The sequence below is a fragment of the Ylistrum balloti genome, unplaced genomic scaffold, assembly GCF_031769215.1.
Source record: "Ylistrum balloti isolate Yb309-2 unplaced genomic scaffold, AGI_CSIRO_Ybal_v1 Utg369788, whole genome shotgun sequence".
NCBI classification, from domain to species: Eukaryota; Metazoa; Mollusca; class Bivalvia; order Pectinida; family Pectinidae; genus Ylistrum; species Ylistrum balloti.
The window spans coordinates 248,833-266,762 of record NW_026781973.1 but is presented as its reverse complement, the minus strand read 5'-3'; the positions used below and the strand labels follow the sequence as shown (position 1 = coordinate 266,762).

At 35.3% G+C, this 17,930-nt stretch overlaps 1 protein-coding gene across 1 annotated transcript in view; it reads left to right on the top strand.

The window, feature by feature from the left end:
* Positions 1-17,930, top strand: part of LOC132544255 (voltage-dependent calcium channel subunit alpha-2/delta-2-like) — a 107,606-nt gene that overhangs the window by 65,046 nt on the left and 24,630 nt on the right. The window contains exons 15-26 of the mRNA XM_060207827.1: positions 129-209; positions 4,820-4,876; positions 5,296-5,373; positions 5,977-6,051; positions 6,325-6,393; positions 6,664-6,735; positions 9,404-9,465; positions 10,042-10,109; positions 10,382-10,424; positions 14,183-14,280; positions 14,627-14,756; positions 17,663-17,704. Of these exons, the coding sequence (XP_060063810.1) occupies positions 129-209; positions 4,820-4,876; positions 5,296-5,373; positions 5,977-6,051; positions 6,325-6,393; positions 6,664-6,735; positions 9,404-9,465; positions 10,042-10,109; positions 10,382-10,424; positions 14,183-14,280; positions 14,627-14,756; positions 17,663-17,704 (875 nt within the window). The remainder of the gene's footprint in view (positions 1-128; positions 210-4,819; positions 4,877-5,295; positions 5,374-5,976; positions 6,052-6,324; positions 6,394-6,663; positions 6,736-9,403; positions 9,466-10,041; positions 10,110-10,381; positions 10,425-14,182; positions 14,281-14,626; positions 14,757-17,662; positions 17,705-17,930) is intronic.

Genomic DNA, 17,930 nt, shown 5'->3' with positions numbered 1-17,930 from the left:
ATCATTTTATCTCACCATTCTTGATTTTGCTCAAAATAATTTCTGTTTTTACTGCAGTGCCATGCAAAGGAATTTTTTTCTTTTCCAAGATTGATTTTGTGTAAAGAAATTGTGCGCTATTTTGACAGGAATATATGCCACTACTTGTGGAGACAAAAGGGAGCTTAAATATTTCGGATACACAGTGGCGTTTAAACAATGATCCAAGGGTAACTGACCTCTGTGTGACGTTTGTAGTGTTGGGAGGTTATCCCCTCTAGTTGATGGAATGACCCAGCTCGAGTGCCGATTAACGATTAACACTAATGACCCAGATACCTAGCTGTAGACTAGATGTTATAATGCTGTATGTATTAGGGTATTGTGAAATTTTAAAGGATTTATTACTTTCATATTTATTTTACAAAAATCATTGTAAAAAAAAAAAGATAAATCCTTATCTTTTTCTTTCCTTCAGATTGTAGATGGATAATGAATTAAAAAAAAACAAACATAGGAAATAGAGTATGAATTATTCAGCATTTTCTCATATGAAAAAGTTAGTTACAGTGAATGCTTACAGTAATCTCCCTTTGTGAAGTTTTTCATTAGTTGATTAACATTGATGAGTTTTGAATGCACATTGTCCCCCACTGAATTTGCATTAAACTCCTTGGCCAGATTTTGTTTTATTTTTGTCCAGATTTGGTTGCTAGATTGATCAGATAAATGCTGGTAATGCTGAGAAAGAGGATTATAATTGATTGTGATAAATATTTTGATCTGTTTAGTTCATGAATGATTAGCTTTAAAAACACTAAACATCCCAGGGTTTTCCTGTTGTTAACTCTCCACACTCCACTCTCACCTGCATGATATTTGTTCACCTGTTTCCTATTGGTGGTCCCTGTACCATAATATAACACTTTTACTTGTGGAGGTCTTTGTACCCGAATATTACCTTTTTACTTGTGGGGGTCCCTGTATCCTGTTGTGACCTGTCTACTTGTGGAGGTCCCTGTACCCTGTTGCGACCTGTCTACTTGTGGAGGTCCCTGTATCCTGTTGTGACCTTTCCACTTGTGGAGGTCCCTGTATCCTGTTGTGACCTGTCTACTTGTGGAGGTCCCTGTACCCTGTTGTGACCTGTCTACTTGTGGAGGTCCCTGTACCCGAATATAACCTTTTTACTTGTGGAGGTCCCTGTACCCAAATATAACATTTTTACTTGTGGAGGTCCCTTATCCTGTTATAACCCTTTTACTTGTGGAGGTCCCTGTACCCTGTTGTGACCTGTCTACTTGTGGAGGTCCCTGTATCCTGTTGTGACCTGTCCACTTGTGGAGGTCACTGTACTCAAATATAACATTTTTACTTGTGGAGGTCCCTGTATCCTGTTATAACCTTTTTACTTGTGGAGGTCCTTGTGGAGGTCCCTGTATCCTGTTATAACCTTTTTACTTGTGGAGGTCCATTTGCCGTAATGTGACCTGTCTCTTTGTGGGGGTCCCTGTACCCTGTTGTGACCTGTCTACTTGTGGAGGTCCCTGTACCCTGTTGTGACCTGTCTACTTGTGGAGGTCCCTGTACCCTGTTGTGACCTGTCTACTTGTGGAGGTCCCTGTAACCTGTTGTGATCTTTTTACTTGTGGAGGTCCCTGTACCCTAATATAAAAGTTTTTACTGATTGAGGTCCCTGTATCCTGATGTGACTTTTATACTTGTGGAGGTCCCTGTATCCTGTTATGACCTGTCTACTTGCGGAGGTCCCTGTACCCTGTTGTGACCTGTCTACTTGTGGAGGTCCCTGTATCCTGTTGTGACCTGTCCACTTGTGAAGGTCCCTGTATCCTGTTGTGACCTGTCTACTTGCGGAGGTCCCTGTACCCTGTTGTGACCTTTTTACTTGTGGAGGTCCCTGTATCCTGTTGTGACCTGTCTGCTTGTGGAGTTCCCTGTACCCTGTTGTGACCTGTCTACTTGTGGAGATCCCTGTATCCTGTTATGACCTGTCTACTTGTGGAGTTCCCTGTATCCTGTTGTGACCTTTTTACTTATTGAGGTCCCTGTATCCTGTTGTATCCTGTCTACTTGTGAAGGTCCCTGTACCCTGTTGTGACCTGTCTACTTGTGGAGGACCCTGTATCCTGTTGTGACCTGTCTACTTGTGGAGGTCCCTGTATCCTGTTGTGACCTGTCTACTTGTGGTGGTCCCTGTATCCTGTTGTATCCTGTCTACTTGTGAAGGTCCCTGTAACGTGTTGTGACCTTTTTACATATGGAGACTTTCTTGTAGAGGTCTCCATATTCTCCTGTTTACTGGCGGAGGTCTCTATATCATTGTGTGACCTGTTTTCTGAAAGTAGGTGGTCCCTGTATTATGTTGTGGCCTGTTTACTGGCGGAGGTCCTATATCGTTGTGTGACCTGTTAACTGTAGGATGCCACTGTATCTTTCTGTGAACTGTAAAAGATCCCTGTATCCTGTTATGACCTGTCTAGTTGTGAAGGTCCCTGTATCCTGTTATGACCTGTTTAGTTGTGAAGGTCCCTGTATCCTGTTATGAGCTGTCTACTTGTGAAGGTCCCTGTACTCTGTTGTAACCTGTCAGCTTGTGGAGGTCCCTGTACCCTGTTGTGACCTGTCAGCTGGAGGAGGTCACTATATCCTGTTGTGACCTGTTTACTGTTGAAGAATTCCCTGTACCCTATTGATGATTCCTGGTTCTATGATGGCGTTACATTACTTCACTACATGTGACACCTGTCATAGTATTTCTGTCTGCTGAAGAGTTTTTACTTCAGTATAATCTTTACTTCATTTCATTCCTATAAAATGGGGTGCTTTATTTTAAGAATGATTTTGTTTTATCTTCACGGCATGTCACTGGACTTTTTTTTACTTGATATGACAACTCCTAATTTTACCTTGTACAGATATATATTATTACTTACATTTTATTTTATTTTTTCGTTACTAACTTTGTTTAAAGGAGTATGTGCCGGTTCTGAGTCGCCCACAAGCTTTGCAGAACAAAAAACTCTTCAAATTTGGAAATATCTATCAAGACAGACTGGTATAGTTAATATAGTCGAGTGATCGTACCATCAGTATACAGTGTTTTCTTCAGGGGGACATCAGGGGTGTATCGTGGCCATTTACAGCCCCAGAGCTATCCTTACTTTGGCATTCAGTGTTTTCTTCAGAGAGATGTAATGGGAAATTGATTTCTCTGCGATGTGTCCTTCATAAACTTACTGATAAGTTTTTATGGTGTGTATTTTAGTATGTAGAACAATTATGCAAGCATCAAGATGATCCAGATCAAGGCATGAATTTACTTGCAAATAGATGTCTATGATGGTATGCAGCATAACATAGAGAACAAACATCAAATTGATAGTGATTACCAGTATGGCTATGAATATTGAGTCTCTTGTCATAGAGTCACAGACAATCACATGAAGTGTGCATTACCTTCTGTTGGCAAATGAGCATCTAATTAAGATACAGAGCACTGCTTTAGTATAAATGAATAAAAGATTCTCTGTAATCAGTATAGATTAAAGATAAATCAGATCTTGTCCCAAAAGAATTTAACATTAATTATGTTTGTAAAATAAAAACTGCAGAAAACACTGATTATTAAGTGTCTATATACCTTGTTGTCTGTGAAGGTGTGTTAGTTCACTAGTAGTGCTCAAATTGTTTCCTGTTGTCTTGGTTTTCAGTCTGTCATTATCATTTGGTCAATGTCATCATTTCGTGTAATATTGATGTGAAAAGTCCTTATATATTGCAGATACAATTTTTTGACAGAAAAAATACAAAATTTAAGTTTCATAAATAAAGAGCATTCTCTGTTTGTTTTTTACTGTTAGTTTGTGGGATAGTGTTACTTTCTTTTGTCATATTCTTGGTTGAGTTTTTTTGCTACCCTCTTAATTCTCATGAGTTTCTTTAAAGTGGGGTGATCTCATAATTCCTTATACATTATATAATCATATAACTTACAATAAAATTTCAGGATGAATGAAGGACAATATGGTAATTTTCAACATCATATCTTGAAAGTCCATGTATTGTCCTACATTTAATATACAAACATATATATACAGCCTAATATTTGTAATAAACATATTTATGAATAAAATATAAAGTAGATATATTATCATATTATCTCTTATATACAAAACTTACTTTGACATACCACTAATGATTCATATAACAGCAGCTGACTTAACAAAATATTTACAACTTTCACTTTGCATGCATTTATTATGAGTGTTGTGTTTTTATGTTTATGCATGTATTATCAAATACATTGATGTATACAAATTTATTTTTGATGTGAAATTAAAAGAGGGTGAGCTAATTTCTTTTCAATTAATCAGCTAAAATATTGTCAAGAATCAACAATCATCTGTTAGTGTATATCAAGATAATGGGATATAATTAATTAATTTCAATGAAAATTACAGAGATAATTGTTAAAAATGATGTGTACATATAGTGTCCACGTTCTGTTGACTCTCTTGCTGAGAATTCATTCGCCATCTCATATTTGAGAAAATTTTAATTTAAATGGAATGAAGTCTTCATACAGTGATGCATAACTATCGATGATACATTGGAACTGAATAACTTTTAAGAAGATTTTATGTCAATTCAGATCAATAACTTGTGTTTTGATTTTGTTCATAGCAATGTTCTTACAAATGTTTATAATTTAATGTACAACAGAGGTTAATTTTGAAGATAAAACAATTGTTGATAAAGCTAAAACAACTATAAACTGGAGTATAAAGACAATAAATATATCATGACCTACACATTGTAGGGGCTGGGCATGATGACCACTGTAACACTGCCTGTGTATAATCGCACTGTAGGAGCGGTAAGTAAGGAACTAATAATCACAAAGTTAGGCCTTTTCATTACTGATTACTTAGTTTATCCATTTGTAATCTTTGCTAAAATCGGTCATATTCTTAAAACAGAAAAAGCTATCATGTTTAGACTCTTTGTACACATGTAATTAAAAACTGGACTTGTGCTGAATAGCTATTCCAGGTTAAATTTTTGAGCAATTGTGAAATCCTTGAATTTTGTATCTGATAGTTTGGAAGTATTAGAGATAGGGTAGAGAGGAAAATGAAAAGTTTTGAGTTTACTACAAGATCTAGGGTAGAGAGGAAAATGAAAAGTTTTGAGTTTACTACAAGATCTTTGCCTTTGTAACTAAATGTTTTATGATTTTTCTGCTGTTAATTGTGTGTGTTATAATGACACTGGGTTGTTTTGTTTGTGTTCCAGTCTAACCAGACAATCCTTGGAGTCATGGGTATTGATGTAACTACAGCACAAATGGAGAGGTTCTCCCCAGTCTGGAAGGTAGTTATCTCCTATTGTCTAATACCTACAAGTTCAGAAAGTGCTTACCTCCCCTTGTCTTATCCACAACAGTCCAGAAGGTAGTTACTGCATCTCGCCTAATACTCATCACCCCAGAAGGAAGTTTTCTCCCCTTGTCTAATACAAAATGGTCCAGATGACAGCTATACAGATATGCCCTTATTCAGTGCTCTGTTTCTCTTATACTAACCACTCCCAATAGGTAGTTATCTCCCTGTAAATGTAAATTTCCTACTCCAGTAGTTAAATCTCCTTTTAAGTGATAATTCCCTATCAGGTAGGTAGTTATCTCCCTATAACTCTTGAAATGTACATGTTTCCCTATATAACTGATATTTCCTACTTCAGAAGGGAGTTATTCCCCATTAACTGATACTGGCCACCTAGGAGGTAGTTATCTACCTGTAACTGATATTTCCTACTCTGGAAGGCAGTTATCTCTCTATAAGTGATATTTCCCTCTTTAGAAGGTATTTATCTCCCAATAACTGACATTCCCCCATTCCTGAAAGTAGTTATCAGGTTATAACTGATACTTTATACTCCATACTTTATACTAGTATGACTATTTCTTTCTTCTAGCTTGGTCCTAATGGCTACACCTTTGCTATCAACACCAATGGCTATGTGATATTTCATCCCCTCCTAAAGATCAATGTGAGTATGACAGTCTTCTTCAGTTTGAGTATTACTTTATCATTTCATTTACGGAAATATAAATTATCTGGTGTGAAATTAAAGGGCTTACAATAAAAAGAAAGTTGATTTTAAATCTATATAGAAAATATACTGTATATATAAATATTGTTGATTGATGGGTAAAGAAAAATATAACATAGGGCTATTTCCACAAGAATGGTGATGTGTGTCCGTAGTGCTATAGTGATAGATTAATATAACTCTATATTTGTATAAGCCATTTTGTTGTAGCATTACCTTAAAGATCCTCCAAATATGGATTTCCTGGACTTAGAGGTGGAGAATGACATGACCATCAAGGTAGATATCTAATTTAAATATGTTTATATTTCTTAAATGAAAAATAGAATTCAGTTAACAGTCAAGATTGCTATCTAATTAAAAATGTATATTCACATTTCTTGAATTGAAAGTAAAGAGTTAATTGACATTCAAGGTACACTATAAAGCTATTCAGTCAGAATTTCATGATAAAATGTTACTTGCCATTGAGAATTCATTTGTACCAGTAAATATTTCTAGGATGCCTATACTGCTATGGTGTAAACACGTTATTTTTCTATTTTTCAGCTACGTAAAGATATGATAGACCATAACATTGATTCCATGATGATCAAGACCTATGTTAAATCACCAGATGAGGTAACATTGCTTTTATTTATATGTGGCTATATTGAGATCTGTATCTTTATTAGATAATAATTTAATAAATAACTGGATATCACAACAGACACCTTATATGATGTGGACTGGTCAAGTTCAGGTACAGCACCAAAGAGCAGACTAAATGCCACAAGTGTATAAATAAACATTGGAGTTGTCTCCCTTAAATATAAAAAGAAAAGAAAGCATACACACAGATGTAGAATTTGTATAGAAATTAAACATCAATGGTTTGATAAGAGAGTCCATACTACAGACTAAATTTGTATACAAATTAAAACATCAATGGTTTGATAAGAGAGTCCATACTACAGACTAAATTTGTGTACAAATTAAAACATCAATGTTTGATAAGACAATCCATACTACAGACTAAATTTGTGTACAAATTAAAACATCAATGGTTTGATAAGACAATCCATACTACAGACTAAATTTGTGTACAAATTAAAACATCAATGGTTTGATAAGACAATCCATACTACAGACTAAATTTGTGTACAAATTAAAACATCAATGTTTGATAAGACAATCCATACTACAGACTAAATTTGTGTACAAATTAAAACATCAATGTTTGATAAGACAATCCATACTACAGACTAAATTTGTGTACAAATTAAAACATCAATGGTTTTATAAGATAATCCATACTACAGACTAAATTTGTGTACAAATTAAAACATCAATGTTTGATAAGACAATCCATACTACAGACTAAATTTGTGTACAAATTAAAACATCAATGTTTGATAAGACAATCCATACTACAGACTAAATTTGTGTACAAATTAAAACATCAATGTTTGGTAAGACAATCCATACTACAGACTAAATTTGTGTACAAATTAAACATCAATGGTAGAATCCATACTATAGACTAAATTTATGTACAAATTAAACATCAATGGTAGAATCCATACTACAGACTAAATTTGTATACAAATTAAACATCAATGGTAGAATCCATACTACAGACTAAATTTGTATACAAATTAAACATCAATGGTAGAATCCATTCTACAGACTATTTTGTGTACAAATTAAACATCAATGGTTTTATAAGATAATCCATACTACAGACTAAATTTGTGTACAAATTAAAACATCAATGTTTGATAAGACAATCCATACTACAGACTAAATTTGTGTACAAATTAAACATCAATGGTAGAATCCATACTATAGACTAAATTTGTGTACAAATTAAACATCAATGGTAGAATCCATACTACAGACTAAATTTGTGTACAAATTAAACATCAATGGTAGAATCCATACTACAGACTAAATTTGTATACAAATTAAACATCAATGGTAGAATCCATACTACAGACTAAATTTGTATACAAATTAAACATCAATGGTAGAATCCATACTACAGACTAAATTTGTATACAAATAAAACATCAATGGTAGAATCCATACTACAGACTAAATTTGTATACAAATTAAACATCAATGGTAGAATCCATACTACAGACTAAATTTGTATACAAATTAAACATCAATGGTAGAATCCATACTACAGACTAAATTTGTGTACAAATTAAAACATCAATGGTAGAATCCATACTACAGACTATTTTGTGTACAAATTAAAACATCAATGGTAGAATCCATACTACAGACTAAATTTGTGTACAAATTAAACATCAATGGTAGAATCCATACTACAGACTATTTTGTGTACAAATTAAACATCAATGGTAGAATCCATACTACAGACTAAATTTGTGTACAAATTAAACATCAATGGTAGAATCCATACTACAGACTAAATTTGTGTACAAATTAAAACATCAATGGTAGAATCCATACTACAGACTATTTTGTGTACAAATTAAAACATCAATGGTAGAATCCATACTACAGACTAAATTTGTGTACAAATTAAACATCAATGGTAGAATCCATACTACAGACTATTTTGTGTACAAATTAAACATCAATGGTAGAATCCATACTACAGACTAAATTTGTGTACAAATTAAACATCAATGGTAGAATCCATACTACAGACTAAATTTGTGTACAAATTAAAACATCAATGGTAGAATCCATACTACAGACTATTTTGTGTACAAATTAAAACATCAATGGTAGAATCCATACTACAGACTAAATTTGTGTATAAATTAAACATCAATGGTAGACTCCATACTCCAGACTAAATGTGTGTACAAATTAAAACATCAATGGTAGAATCCATACTACAGACTATTTTGTGTACAAATTAAAACATCAATGGTAGAATCCATACTACAGACTAAATTTGTGTACAAATTAAACATCAATGGTAGAATCCATACTACAGACTAAATTTGTGTACAAATTAAACATCAATGGTAGAATCCATACTACAGACTATTTTGTGTACAAATTAAACATCAATGGTAGAATCCATACTACAGACTAAATTTGTGTACAAATTAAACATCAATGGTAGAATCCATACTACAGACTAAATTTGTGTACAAATTAAACATCAATGGTAGAATACATACTACAGACTAAATTTGTGTACAAATTAAACATCAATGGTAGAATACATACTACAGACTAAATTTGTGTACAAATTAAACATCAATGGTAGAATACATACTACAGACTATTTTGAGATAATTGTTTTGTTTTTCTTCTACAGAGACATGTAGATGTGGAGAAGAGGAACTATTCCTACACTGTAATCAATGGTACCAACTTCAGGTTTGTGTCTACAGAATCTAGGAAAGAAAATTCTGTATATAGAAAAGACATTTTTATAATACACCTTTATACAAGATGTCTGTGTGCATGCATGTAATCTAGGATATTAAAAGGCGATGAATACACCAGTCACACAAAAGCAAGGTGCAGCTAAGCAAAGCCAGGGCCTGTGACCTCTCAATACAGAGTTATTGCGCTTTGTTAAAATTTTGTGTTATGAATATAACTTTGCTTGCATCAAAACTAGGATAACAAAACTTGGTGTGCTGTACACCAAAGTCAACCCTTTAATTGTAGAATTATTGCTCTTTAGTAAAATTTTGTGTCCAAAAAAGTCATTTACGGGGAGCATCAGTTTCACTAATACTCTTGTATGAGAAAGGCATAAGCATGTTTATGGTTTTGAAAATTACTCTGCCTATTTACTAATTAACAATTTGAAACTTTTTCAGCCTTGCTTCTAAAAGTGTCCTGCTTCAAACTTTCACTATCAGGTCAATTGTCTGCTTTGCTTCTAAAAGTTTCCATACTTTTAAGTTTGTCTCTAAAAGTTTCCATACTTTTAATGTATTGCAGCTTGGGAGTCAGTCTGCCTCTGTACCAGAAGAGATATCCACAGATAGAGGGAAATGCTTGTTATATAAGTGAGTACTTCGATATATTGATAATACTAATGTAAGACATGAGCGTATAGTAGTAGGGGAGATAACTCTCATGAGTATATAAATTTTACCTAATACTCTCCAGAAATTTTTTTGTGTATTGATATATTACTGTAATTTTAGACATAAATCCTATATGAAAATTCTTTTTTATTTATGATTTTAGAAAAATTTGTCCACTAGAAAGTCGACTTTTGTAATTTGCCGATGTTGTTCACCACACTTCACTCATCTTTTTATTTTTCATATTTTAGCTGATATGAACTTCTCACAATCTGAAGTCCTGGTTGCTCCATGGTAAGTTTATAAGATTTTTCTGATGATTAAGTGCTGATGTGTTATTCTGAAGAGATCCTCAGTAAGCAATCCATTTGTATCCCTCTGTGTATGGAGGAAGTGGTCTACTGACATAGTTTAGTTATGTTGATTGAGGGAGAAAATCTGTATGTAATGTTGATTCCGGCTGGACCCCACTGTCCGGAATTGATAGTCATTTAGACACCTTTCTAAATATAGTAACAGAATCCGTGAAATCAGGCATCAAATCAAAACACGTAACACCTAACCTTCACACCGGAGAAAGGAAAGCACTGCAAGACTTACGTGATAATAAAGATATAGTTATTAAGCCCGCCGATAAAGGGGGCGCGATTGTAATTCTTAACAAAACAGATTACATAGAAGAAGCCCACCGCAAACTATATAATGAGTCAAACTACCAATTATTAAAGAAAGTGAACCAATTCCTTAAATTTGTCGAGGATCGATCATTACTAGAAGACCATACAATTTCGTTTCTAAAACCCAAAAATCCGCGAACACTGATATTTGATCTGTTACCAATAACACACAAAGTAGGCAATCCTGGAAGACCGATCATATCTCAAATAGGAAGCTGTACAGAGAACCTATCAGCATTTGTGGATTATCATCTCAAACCACTTGCAATTCAAACCAAATCCTACATACGGGACACCACTGATTTTTTTACGAAAAATAAATGAACTAGGCGCATTGCCGCCGGCAAGTTTACTCTGCACGGCGGATGTGTCCTCACTATAAACATCCATTCCACACACAGACGGCATCAGAGCTGTAAAACAAGCGTTAGATGACAGACCCACAAAATCACCAGCTACGTGGATCATACTAAGAATGATAGCAATCATCCTCACAAACAGTTGTTTCCAATTTAATCAAGAATTTTTCTTGCAAACCCAGGGAAAAGCCATGGGAACAAAAATGGCCCCAAATTACGCCATTATATTCATGAACTACCTAGAAAACAGATTCCTATCCACTGCTAAACATATCCCACTAGTGTGGTGGAGATATATAGATGACATATTTTTCATCTGGCCCCACCCTTGAGAGTCACTTGCCTCCTTCCTAGAAGCACTCAACTCATATCACCCTACAATTAAGTTCACATTCGAAATCAGTGACGAGTCAATTAATTTCCTCGATACCACTGTATTTCTTAATGAGGATAGGACACTAGGTAGCCGCATTTACAACAAACCCACGAATGCCTTCCAATATTTACACTACCAAAGTAGCCATCCGAATCACCAAAGAACAAACATCCCATTGTCTCACTACGAATTAGGAAAATATGTAGCACGGACGTAGATTTTTAACAAGAATGCGTGAAACTCCATGAAAGATTTATCGAAAGAGGGTACCCGTCACTACTAATCACACAGGCGATTGAAAAAGCTAGAAACACCACCAGATCCAGTCTGTTGAAAAACAAACCCCACGACCGGGGAAATAAAGTCATACCATTCGTTCTCCCGTTTAATCCGAACAATCCAAACATAGCTGGAATCATAAAGAACAACGAACATATATTGAGATACAACCCAGAAACAGAAAAGATACTCACCGCTAGTATGCTTGTAGCATACACTAGACCTAAATCGCTACAGAACTATCTGGTACGTAGCGATATCGCAAATGTACACGAAACCGCGGGAAGTCGGCCATGCGGTAAGAACTGTAAAATATGTGGACATATGAATTCGAGTAACTCGTTTACTAGTCACACCACAAAAGAAACTTATCGTATCAAAGAATACATAGACTGTCAGAGTAAAGATGCGGTTTATCTCATAAGCTGCAAAAAATGCCACATACAATATGTAGGTCAAACGTCGAATACCATCAACACAAGAACCAGGAATCACTTGTACGACATTGCCCGCAGAGAAGAGAGGAAGCCAGTGGCGGCACATTTTAACCTACCTGATCACAATACTAATGACGTCATGGTTATGGGCATTGTGGCCGGTAAACATGACGTCAACAATAGGCTACAAACCGAAGAATCTTGGATTCATATCTTACGTACACAGCGGCCCTGGGGCATGAACATTATTACTTAAGGATATTGCGAACACTAAAACTACTAAGGTCAAGAACAAGAAGTCAGCACTAGCACCTGTAAGAATTAAAATACCATGCATCATACGTGGGAAGAAATATGCTTCTATAGGAAACCTACGAAGACACGTCAACCATGCGCATGGAAAGCATAGCAACACGAGGTACATGTGTAAAATATGTAAAAAATCCTACTGAAGAAAGGAACATTATGACCGCCACTTAAACTTGGAACATCCTTACTACAGAGCCAGAGATAATGGAAGACACTACCAGGAAAGAAGCGACCACACCAAAGAAATGGAATAGGCCGACAGAGGCGCTCACAAAACAACAGTTAGAATTGATCAAATTTAAGGTAAGACCGGCTACTGGAACTCATACTACTTCACCGGCACCTACAAGCAGTCAAGACAAGAGCATGGAAACTTTAAAAGAAGACTTTTTTCTGAGTGACTTATCTGATACCACCTCGGATAAGAGTGAACCACTAGAAGTGAACTACAAGACATTAGCATATGTATCAGTGTCCACCAGCACCCTGTGTTTGGATGAGAGAAAGTAAAAATACATAACAGAAACATTGCTTAACAAATATTACTCAGAGACATGGTTAAATACAAATACTTTATTAAGTTAATATAACGGCTTACTGCCCTTAGTACTATGTACATGTTTACATATAACGTCACAATGCAAAAGCGAGCCCCATTTTTAGTACTTCAGGGGTGAAAATTGTCAGAAAATTTGTCCTGATGAAGCCTCATCCTAGAGGTGAAACTAGTCGACTGTAATAAATTACCCACTAATTGGTAACGCTTGGATATGTTGTGATTGAATTCTACCTTTATTAATGTTGATATAGATGTACAGATAATGTACAAAAGTGATGGGACATTGATCAGATCAGTTCTAATTATTTAACCTCATCTGATGTGATTATTGATCGCAATTTTTCATAATCGATCATCGGTACCTTACTTTTTTCTTGTGTTTTAGATCAAAAACAATATTCATATTATGCACAAATTGCCCATTGCCAGTGATATTCATTATTGCGCACATTCTTATTCGTGAGTGTTTATTTTAAAATATTACTGCAAAGGAGAATGCATTCACTTACTACAAACACACAGCCAATCATGCAATCCTTTAACTTCATCAAATAAAATATCCTATTTATTTTAACTGATAATTGATTATGGTTTTTTTGATCAATTTATAATCACTATTGTACAGTGTTTTCTCCAATGTTGGATTTAGAATTAAGCCTTGTGACCTGTTACATGATTTAATACATGGCTAGAAAGTGCAATGGTATGGGAAAATGTTACCTTTTTGTAATGGTATTAACAATAAAGTGTTCGACTTGGGATTCATTTGTAAAGTGTTGGATCAGGAATTGTATTTCTTCAATTCAGAATCATATAATTTTCAAAGGCTACGGGTACAACAAACCTCATAATTTGTCAATCTAGTGCATATTGATTCAGCTGAGTTTTAAAAGACGAGGATATAAGCTGGGCTGTATTGAGGTGGGAAAGCCTTGATGTAAGTTTTAATTACATAATGATAACTGATTTAGTGACAATGTGTCTCTGTCAGACATTACTATGGAGGACAGTCTAGAGCGTAATTTTACTGATTTAGTTAAACTGTGTTTGTATCAGGGATTACTATGAGGGACAATCTAATGGCAACATGACAGGCTTTTTAGCTGACATTCATAAAGTCCTCCAGCTCAAACAGAAGTGTGAAAACCTCAAATGTAAGTATGCTAAAGTCTGATAGAAATACTTGTTTATATTATATTCCCTTAAAAAGACCCAATATTGTGATAATGATCAAGGAGCTTGCTTGGATGAGTATGCCGAAATTTTTAGAAAGAAATTTGAATTATCAAGAAACCAAGAGTTTCCTGCTTTTACTCGGGGCTCGATTGAAAAGAGGGAATAAAAAAATAATGTGTGGGAGGAACACGAAAGTTACCAAAATAAAATATTTAAACAATAGCCTTTATTTACAAACAATAGAATAGGTGAGGGATATTTGCCCATAGAGTCTCCTTTGTTGTGAAGAGAACAAATAATGCTTAGTGTTATTTTCCTCAACAGTTGCACCTGGCCTGAATGTTGACGTGGATAAGGTAAAACATTTACATTGGGACATGCAGATGGCCAAGTTGTTTGAAAACTACTGGACAGACATGGCAGCAGCAGGTCATCCTATTGGCACCAACAAAAGGTATACATTTTATAACTCTTATCATAGGGTAAGATAATAGTCGCTATGTCATTTACCAATAATTCCTGTTTCATGTGTCACTGCCACATACACAACAATATGTAGCATCCCGACACTACATTGCATACCAGCTGTTCCTATTTTATATGTCACTGCCACATACACAATAATATGTGGCATTCCGACACTCCATTGCATATAAATTATTCCTATTTCATATGTCACTGTCACAAACACAATAATATGTGGCATCCCGACACTACATTGCATACCAACAATTCCTATTTCATGTGGGACTACCTATACATATGTGGCAGCTATACTTTTGTCTATAGACAAAATCTGTCTGGTTATATATTCACTCAGTTTTCACTGAAGTTTCTTACACGTGACAATCAGCCTACTGATATCTTTATTACAGAGTTTGTTCCTTTCCTGTGAAAAATGAGCACAACTTTGTCTGGCTATACATTTCCACTTTTTCCAATTAAAAAAAAAAAGTTTTTATCTAAGTGCCATAACCATATGGATTTGTGCTTCTTGGAGTGATTTTGCATATTGACCCTTGTAAGAGAGTTATGCCCTTTCATTTGAAACTGGACAAAAGTGTTCCCCGTCTATTTTGTGCATCCTCAAACAATTTTTTTCCATTTTGATTATTTTTTGGAAGAATAAAGACCCCTTTAGGTAACATATTGCCAAATGTTTTTTAGATGGTTTTCTTTTAATTGTTTATAGGATATATGACGTTTTAGGTATGCAGTATTTGTTGAGTGCAGTTGCATTTAGTAACTGCTTCACAGTGTTATGCTCCAATGCATTTATTATTAAACAAAACTTTGTCAGCAAGCTCATGTACTACTGTACACAATATCTGTCATAAACGGTAGGTATGACCAGATAGAGGGTTCAGCAGGATTTAATATCTATTGTAAGTAACAATCTTTGTAAAGTGGGGATATACTTGTCATCTGTTCCTGATTGCTTGGTTGGATACAGTTCTTTTGTCTCTGTGATTTTTCCTATTTCTAGGAATTGTCTCACTTCTCACACACTCAATGACAACTGTTGTTAATACAGTACAGTGAGTAAGTCTATTAGTTCTGTACAGAATCAGTAGTTTGCATTATTTGCTCTTTAATGATATTTATGAACATGGTCTATCATTAAGAAAGGAGTGCAGTGTGTATTAAAGGGCTTAGTATTGTGTAGATGTAAGACCATCACTCTGTGTAATAGATAGAAGTCTACAGAGTGGTAGACTCCTCACAGAGAAGGGAGACAATCACTCTATTGTTCTGTGTAATAGATAGAAGTCTACAGAGTGGTAGACTCCTCACAGAGAAGGGAGACAATCACTCTATTGTTCTGTGTAATAGATAGAAGTCTCCAGAGAGGTAGACTCCTCACAGAGAAGGGAGACAATCACTCTATTGTTCTGTGTAATAGATAGAAGTCTCCAGAGAGGTAGACTCCCACAGAGAAGGTAGACAATCACTCTGTGTAATAGATAGAAGTCTACAGAGAGGTAGACTCCTCACAGAGAAGGGAGACAATCACTCTGTGTAATAGATAGAAATCTACAGAGAGGTAGACTCCTCACAGAGAAGGGAGACAATCACTCTGTGTAATAGATAGAAATCTACAGAGAGGTAGAGAGAAGGGAGACAATCACTCTATTGTTCTGTGTAATAGATAGAAGTCTACAGAGTGGTAGACTCCTCACAGAGAAGGGAGACAATCACTCTATTGTTCTGTGTAATAGATAGAAGTCTCCAGAGAGGTAGACTCCTCACAGAGAAGGGAGACAATCACTCTATTGTTCTGTGTAATAGATAGAAGTCTCCAGAGAGGTAGACTCCCACAGAGAAGGTAGACAATCACTCTGTGTAATAGATAGAAGTCTACAGAGAGGTAGACTCCTCACAGAGAAGGGAGACAATCACTCTGTGTAATAGATAGAAATCTACAGAGAGGTAGACTCCTCACAGAGAAGGGAGACAATCACTCTGTGTAATAGATAGAAGTCTCCAGAGAGGTAGACTCCCACAGAGAAGGTAGACAATCACTCTGTGTAGAGAGGTAGACTCCTCGCAGAGAAGGGAGACAATCACTCTGTGTAATAGATAGAAGTCTCCAGAGAGGTAGACTCCCACAGAGAAGGTAGACAATCACTCTGTGTAATAGATAGAAGTCTACAGAGAGGTAGACTCCTCACAGAGAAGGGAGACAATCACTCTGTGTAATAGATAGAAATCTACAGAGAGGTAGACTCCTCACAGAGAAGGGAGACAATCACTCTGTGTAATAGATAGAAGTCTACAGAGAGGTAGACTCCTCACAGAGAAGGGAGACAATCACTCTATTGTTCTGTGTAATAGATAGAAATCTACAGAGAGGTAGACTCCTCACAGAGAAGGGAGACAATCACTCTGTGTATTAGATAGAAGTCTACAGAGAGGTAGACTCCTCACAGAGAAGGGAGACAATCACTCTATTGTTCTGTGTAATAGATAGAAGTCTACAGAGAGGTAGACTCCTCACAGAGAAGGGAGACAATCACTGTTGGCTCCTGACAGATTGATGTATATGTAACCATAGATACGATACCTTTACTCCATCAATATCGAGATTGCCCTACAGCTGTGTAGTTTCACAACAGTTCAGAGTTTCACATGTCACATGCAGCATTAAACATCAGCTAATTAATGATGAATTATGTCAGTGAAGAGAAAACATGCACATATATTTATGATTTCCTATGGATGTTTTTGTATAGGTTTTACTTTTGGTATAATCTGTTTTATTTTTGTATAGTTGTTATAAACCATTCTGTTAATATTAATTAATACATTTAGAAACATATTCTCCTTCGATATAGTATTGGTTTTTTGTTTTGTTTCCAGCACAACCAATAATGACACATCTGTCAATGCTACCAATGTACAGTTAGTATTGATTAGATACTGGTTTGGAGTTTTATTATCTGACAGAATGTCTCTAAGCTTATGGTGCAGCATCTGTTGTCTATCTATTCAATATCAATTAGAAAAAAAAAATATATATATAGCCTACGATACATCTCCAAATGACTTTAACACAAATCCTTTCTTCTGAAAGTCAATAAAAGCTAAATATGTGATAATTAACCTTTATTTTGCTATCCTATAAAGT